The 7348-nt window shown below is 34.6% G+C and overlaps 1 protein-coding gene across 1 annotated transcript; it reads left to right on the forward strand.

Moving 5' to 3' along the window:
- The first annotated feature begins 497 nt into the window (after positions 1-497).
- Positions 498-5013, forward strand: LOC110737392 (mediator of RNA polymerase II transcription subunit 11-like). Its single transcript, XM_021917747.1, has 4 exons — positions 498-654; positions 732-848; positions 1309-1498; positions 4779-5013. Exons 1-3 carry the CDS (start codon positions 592-594, stop codon positions 1483-1485), a joined length of 357 nt encoding a protein of 118 aa, XP_021773439.1. The 5' UTR covers positions 498-591; the 3' UTR covers positions 1486-1498; positions 4779-5013.
- The last annotated feature ends 2335 nt before the right edge of the window (positions 5014-7348 follow it).

Consider the following 7348-nt stretch of genomic DNA (forward strand, 5'->3'; position numbering starts at 1 on the left):
GAAGAACGATTTTTTGTAACATCATCGCACTTCCTGTCGGGACATGAGGCCAAGAGTAGGTGTCTACACTCATGGTGTTAAAATTTGTGGATAAGCAAATAAGAGGGCTACTATGTGTTGAGTATTTATGTAAAAATTGGTGAAAATCAAAACTAACGAATAGTTTTCTAAATTTCATTCTAGTCATTCATTAGTTGGTGAATTTAATTTTATTAAACAAAATTAGGGCATTTGGTGAATTATTTAACAAAGTTAGAGCATTTGGTGAATTAAATTTTATTGCTAAGGGATCTTTAACGGTAGGGGCATTTTGAAGTTTCGGTATGAATAATAATAAACGTTAGTGGTATTTGATGAATTCTGAAAAATTCGAGGGTATTTGATGAATTTTTCGAAAAGTAAAGGATTCGGTGAAAAAACCAAAGTTTTTTTTTTTTTTTTAAGGAAACGTTTTAAAGTTGGTTCAACCCAAATTGCCCAATTTCCTTTTAAACCCACATAAATTTGAGCCCAAAAAAAATTAAATATATATCCTTTTTTTTGTTTACAAATTTTGTCACTCCTTCCAAAAACCAGAGAGAAAGAAGCGCCATGAACGTGGATTCGCCTCAGAGTCAGAACACTTCACTTCAACGCCTTCAAAATGTTGAGAAGGTAACATTTAATGCCCTAATTGTTTAAATTTATCAAAATTAATTCTTCATCTTGATTTTTCTAAAATTCAAATGCAGAGAGTAGTTAGGGTTTTGGAATTAGCTGGTGGAGTCATGGATGAACTTGCAAATCCGTCTGGCCCTCGCAAGGATTCGCTCAACAACCATTGTGGCGAATTTATGCAACTAATTAAGGTCTCAATTTTGTATTTTTTATTATATTTCGTATTATAACTTAAATACCCAAAAATGGTTTGATTAATAGTTGTTTTTTATACAAATTTTGATCATGAACAAGGGTTTGCACTAAAAAAAATTGATTCAAATTGGGTTCTTTTTTTTTTTTTTTTTTTCGGATTTTGATCATGTACTTGTACTAGTATGGCATTTTGTGGAGGTTATAATTATGGTTTTTAAGTGTTATTGCATTGTGTTATTGAAACTGTTTTTAATGAAGGGGAAGGTAACATATATGCCATTGATTTAATATGAGAACGTGTATCTTATAAAGGGCCGAGTTAAAGAGGGTGCGATATATGCTACTGCTTGTTAAGAGTTTCTCCATTTGTGTTGTAATGGTATAGTATGTTTGTGTCTTTCTGTGGTGCTTATCTCGAGAATTCAAATGTATTCCTTTGCTTTCTTGTGGATGTAGGATATCCAAGTGACATTGCGAGAAGAGATTAAGAGTGCATGTGAGTATCGACCATTTGAGAAGTGTGATTACAGTGCAAGATTATCGAGTGAGGTTTCTTGCAAGAAGCTGGAGTATGTTCTTTCTCAGCTTGATAAGATGGAGGAGACTATTAATCAGTATCAAGGTTCTGCATAATGAGGAACAAGAGGTAAGCTTCTCTATGTTCTTTGTCCATAACGCGAGCTTTCCTGACTATTATTTCAAATGTTGGATGGTGAACTTTTGATTTAGTTAAAGCTATACAACTTGAATTTAAGTGGTGGTGGAAATTTTTTGTAACTGTATTGCATTTCCATGTTTACTATTTTACTTTGTAGCAGTATTCGTGTTAATGGTTGCAATTGACGCATACTGAGTTAGTTTAACACTTTTGTAAGTCCTTATTGGCTTTAAATTAGGTATTGGTTATCAGCCATGTGAAGTGAGAGAAATGGTTTTTAACAAGCTGAGTGAAACCTATAAGGCTGTAGGCGAAAATACAATGTGTAAAGTGATACTTATAGCCATGTTTACTTTCTGGATATTTGGATGATAATACCATTCTACATGTTCACATTGTTAAAACCATAAAATCCACAAATGTGCAAAGTTTACTAAGCTTAAGAGTTACCTAATACACAAGCATTAAATTTAGTATGATATGCAATTTGCTACCGAAGTGCCTTTGTCTTTAAGCCGTATGTGGGGGATTCTAGTACTAGATAACACTGTTGATGCTGGGCATTCAGTCAGCAAGCTTTATATGAAGACAATTGCTGCTTATATAATTTGAGCAAACAGTACAACATTTTCCTAAGGGTGTGTTGGTGGAGTATATTATATTTGGGAAAGTGGATGGAGGATTAAAGAGATTTACAGTTAGGAGCCTGCAGTTTGCACACACTTTAAGCCTTTTTATGTCTAATAAGACTGTATAGAATCATATTCTACTCCTAGTAATGAAGAGGGGAGCAATAGAATAAAGAATATAAGAAGAAAATCTTGGTTATGTACAGGGTCATTCTTACTTTACGATGACTTATAAAAAATCCGACACTCCTGCAAGTGCTGTTAGGGTTCGAAAATGTGTGGAGAATGGTTCAACCCAAAATCAAAGTGAAGTCATAGGTGTTGCTTATGATCTTTGTTGAAATTCGCCTAGATCTAGTTGGAGGTTTGTTTGAGTAGCAGGAGGTTACTCAAACCCTCTGCCTAAAAGTTTGCCCGAATTTCTATGGCCTGTTGGTAACGTGGAAGCAGTTTGTCCATTTGATTGTAAATTATTCCTAGCAGTACATATACCTCTTATTAGCTCTTGTGTTAGTGAAAGTAATATGAAGTGCTTAGTTTAATTGCCAAAAAAAAAGAAAAAGCTAAGTGTTGAGTATAAGAGATAGCCTCAGTTGTAAAGCTCGAAAACGCTGAGTTTAAGCGAGAGGGTGTTGAGGTGGAAGCTATAGATTGCTGAAAGCTCATGATCTCTATTCATCATCAAATCTTCACTCCATAGTAGATTGGTGGGTTTTGAGTTTCCCACGGGAAAATCTCTCCTTGTCCCTTTCATTTTTGGTTGCTTGCTTGATTGTCTTCTTTGTTGTTAATGTGTGGGTAATTTCAAACTAATTTGTACTCTTTAATCTTTATTTTCCCGACACTCTCACCAAATTTTATCTGAGCTCTCTTTGATCTAAATGTTCTTTGTGCTTTTCACTGAATCATGTTTGCTGCTCCATTTGGCCATTTTTTCTTGTCTCATTTTTTCAAAAGTTATAAATTTGGTGCTATCTAGAGAGAATTGTATGAAATGGTAGCATTCATTGCATTTGGAGAGGATGAGAAGAGGCTAAATATTACTTGGTGCTAAAATGTCTGTTCGGACCAAGATTGCATTTGGCAAAGGGCTTAATGAATGAGTTAATTGAAACCGAGCAATACAAGTTAGCTATAAACTTCACAGTGTTGTAATCACTAGCTGAAATTGGGTGATCATAAGCTAGTTTGTACTCTTTATATTCCTAACACTGTTGCCATATTCCTGTGTTCTTCACTGGATCATGTTTGCTGCTTTATTTGGGCTTTAATTCCTACCTGATTTATTCAAATATATGATTTTTGGTGTTATCTTAGAGAGATTTGTATGAAACGGTAGTTTTTATTGGTTTGAAAAGAACTTTGAAGAGGATGAGAAGAGAAACTAGACATTAATTGGTGCTAATATATGTTTGTTGGATTAAGAGTGCATTTGGAAAGGGCTTAATGAATGAGTTAGCTGAAATTGAGCAGAATAAGGGCTTTAGACCTCATAGTATGTTAACCATTAGCTGAAACATGTTTTTTTATTTTTCATTTGCTCAGCAGTCAACACTTACTGTTTTATACCTTATATAATTTTAAGAAAATACGGCCACTTTTGATGCTGTTGTACTGTTTGTATCTACGACCTAGTTCTACAGTTCGCTTTACATATAGACCACATTGTGTTAGCTTATCAGTTCTTAGTCTATAGCTTCAACTTCGAACTTGCTTTCTAGCTCGTTTTGCAAGATAGAGCCAATATACCATCGCTGGATGTTGTATCAATTTTAGCCATAGTATGTTATTTTGGCACAAATTTTAGCCTTAGTATATACTACTTATGATGTAACCTTTTAGCATTTATTTGATATAGAAAAAAGAAACATAAACTTGTGCGATAACAATAAGTAACTTACTACCTCCGTTTCATATATTTTGCAACTTTGGAATATTTTATATCTCACAAATAATACCCCAAAGTTGCTAAAAATATGAAACAGAGGTAGTAATAAATTATTGGAAAATTATGTACTGTCCTTTTTGGATCTGGGATTGCTTGAGTGAATAATCATGAACTTTTATAGTCATATACTTGTATTCATTCTCACCTATATAGTTTTCTGCAACAAATTTTTGTTATGAAAAACACCTTTTGTGGTGACAACTACCACCTCAAAATAAATGTAAATTGTTAATCATGATAAAATTTTTATATATGCATTGGCTGGCTAACTGCTCTATTCTCTTAGTTAGCCATCAGATTCGGAGGAGAGGTGCATGATTAACTGTCATTCCCTTGCATCTTATTAGATAAAATGGACCATGATATTGTGCTGTTTGTGTGGAGTGTATATTGTCTAGACACAGTCTTATGTCTTTAGCCCCCAATCTAATGCATTGTTTTCCTTCGAGATAGCTTGACATTCCTTATTAGTTACTGCTGATCCTTTCTGTCTTTTTTTTTGGGTTGCCATTGTATAATTCCCCCCCCCCCCTTTTGCTGTTTTTTTTTTCTTTTTTTTTTTCTTTTTTTTTTGGGTGCAAGTTAGGCCACGAGTACATAAATTGACTTAGTGTGCGCTACATTGAAAAGATTGCTGACATATCTTGAAGTTTACAAGGTGTTTGGCTGATTGCTGATCTCTTTCTTGCAGTCTGCATGGTTGGCTGCCTGCTTTGTGGATGAAAGAAACCAGTTGGTTCCAGGATGACTGGAGGATTGTATATGAGCTGTGACCAAATCATTTATATTCCAACTTATTACTGTTTGTAATTTAGGCTGTTGTATGTACCCTTAATGTTAGGCATTTAGATGTATAACCATGCTTTGGGATTTTGCATTGTTTTTGCTGTAATTCGTTATTTTTAGCAAAGATGTGTTGCAACTTTGCAATGGACTTACGCTTTATATATATATATATATATATATATATATATATATATATATATATATATATATATATATATATATATATATATATATATATATATATATATATATGTATGTATGTATGTATAAGTCTAACTATATAGATTTATGTATGTCATCAAAATTATTTTACTATTTTTAAATAGGAAAAATTGCTCCCATTAATCTGAACTTTGCCTCGTCTGCTTAAATTAATCCCAACTTTCGTTTATTATCTATCACTCTCAACTTTAGGGGGTATTAATTTTTAGGGAAATTTCCATTGATACACTCCAGGTATTGACTTTTCTCAGCAGTACCACATTTTTTTTTGACTTCCTGTTGATACACTTGAGGTTTTGACTTTATAATTGACGTGATTAAGTCTGTTAATAAGACGTTAATAACTTAGTAATTCTAGGTTAAAAGCTGAGATTAGGTGAAAAGACTAAAATGCCCCCTTTTAATCCTTCCCTCCATCACCCATAATTAAACCCCTTCCCCTTCCATTTATGTCGATTTGACACAAAACAAACTCCTTGTTCAAATTTCATCTCTCTCTCCTTTGCTCTCTGCATCATTCACGACGAAGTCCAAGGGTTTTGCAAGGGAATTGCGCTGATCTTTTTGGTCTACAAAATCATTAGAGGATAATCTAGCACAATTCAGGTACTTTAGCACTACTACTGTTCATTTTTGCATGATTTGGTGCAGTTGTGATGTTCTTTTTTCTTTGCGATTTTAAGTTAAATTCATGATGTAAATGTTGTATATTTGTGCGATTTTAGGGTTTTTTCAGGTATATTAGGTGCGTGATTATGTGTGTTCAATTATTTATGTAGAGTATGTATTTAATTTGGATGAAATGGCATGATCCTGTTTCATTGATTTACTTGAATTGGAATGTATTTGCTTATTTGATTGATTGTTGGATACCTGAATTGGGATTTATGTGCATGTTATAGGTAATTGGATACCTGATTTGGAATTTATTTGAATGTTGTGGATTGTTGGATATGATTTTGAATTTATATGCATGTTGTAAGTGTGTATACTGTTTACCTTCTTTTGCAAAATGGGTGATGTTGTGTTAAGGTTTTATTACTTTGATAAGCATGTTGATCTTGCTGTTGACTTAGATAGATGTAATTTGCTTGATTTGGTTATGGATTTTGAGGACACTGCTGCAGTAGACTCTGAGTTTCCTATAGTCAACCCATCATTTGGTTATGGTTTCAATGAAAAGAATCACCCTTTACTAGATGATGCTGATCTTTTTAAGATGATTCACACCCTAGGTGAGTGTGAGATTTATCACATTTGGGTAGGTTTTGCTAAGAAACCAAGTGCCTTGAATAGAATGACCAATAGGCTAAGGAACAAGTCCAAATCTGCACAACCTTTTGCTGCACCTTCCCAATCTAAACCACCCCATATTGATCAACCTTCTGATACTGCACCCTCAAATGAACAACCCCCTCAAATTGAAACAGATCAACTTGTTCCTGAAACTGAACCTCCCCTTTTTGACCCTTCCCAAACTGAACCTCCCCTTTCTATTGAGGATATCAATCTTAATAATGAGTCCTCTCCACCTAGGTATACTGAGGGTTATGAGTCACCCCATGATGAAACAAATCAATCTGCTACTGAGTATACCAAGGGTAGAAAAGAGTTTGAGAAAAAGTATGGAAAAGATAGAGAATTCTAGGAAGGTTAAGGGTGCAGCAAAGGGTAAGAAGAAAGCTACAACTAAAACATCCCCAATGCAACCACCATCTCCCAAGTCTCCAAACACAGTCTTCAAGGGTTTACCACTTAGAAGGAGTCCTAGATTTTCACCTTTGGCAGTAACTGACACACCTAATGCTTCTGATGCTGACCCATTGACAAATGATTTACAAACAACTATGTTTAGGAAAAAGGTTCCTAGATCAATAGCTATAAGAAAGGGGTTAGTGAAAGGATCAACTGTGACTGAGAAAAGGATGTTAGGTGTTGGTGACAGAGTGAGTCAACTGCAAGGATCAGTTTCTAGGGTTAATGTAAATATGAGTGAGGGCAGTAGTGCTGGGGACAATGTGGGTGAGGTGCAAGGCACAAGTGATTCTAGAGTTAGAAGAAAGATGACTTTTGTTGTAGACAGCTCTGAGTCTGTAGAGACACAACCCAATCCTGGTTTCAATCTTGGTGAAGAAGATGAGGATTCTGATGGAGATGTTGCACCAAAGGGTTCTATTCCAGCAGATGAGCTAGCACACGTAACTAGGATTCCAAAAGTGAAGGACAGTTGGAAACCATCAAAATGGTTTGATT

This window comes from Chenopodium quinoa, unplaced genomic scaffold (genome assembly GCF_001683475.1).
Source record: "Chenopodium quinoa cultivar QQ74 unplaced genomic scaffold, ASM168347v1, whole genome shotgun sequence".
NCBI classification, from domain to species: Eukaryota; Viridiplantae; Streptophyta; class Magnoliopsida; order Caryophyllales; family Amaranthaceae; genus Chenopodium; species Chenopodium quinoa.

Excerpts from the sequence above, each read along its gene's own strand:
- LOC110737392 (XM_021917747.1), top strand. The coding sequence starts at position 592 with ATGAACGTGGATTCGCCTCAGAGTCAGAACACTTCACTTCAACGCCTT. Across the intron at positions 655-731 it reads GCCTTCAAAATGTTGAGAAG|AGAGTAGTTAGGGTTTTGGA; the intron begins GTAACATTTAAT and ends ATTCAAATGCAG. Across the intron at positions 849-1,308 it reads AATTTATGCAACTAATTAAG|GATATCCAAGTGACATTGCG; the intron begins GTCTCAATTTTG and ends TTGTGGATGTAG.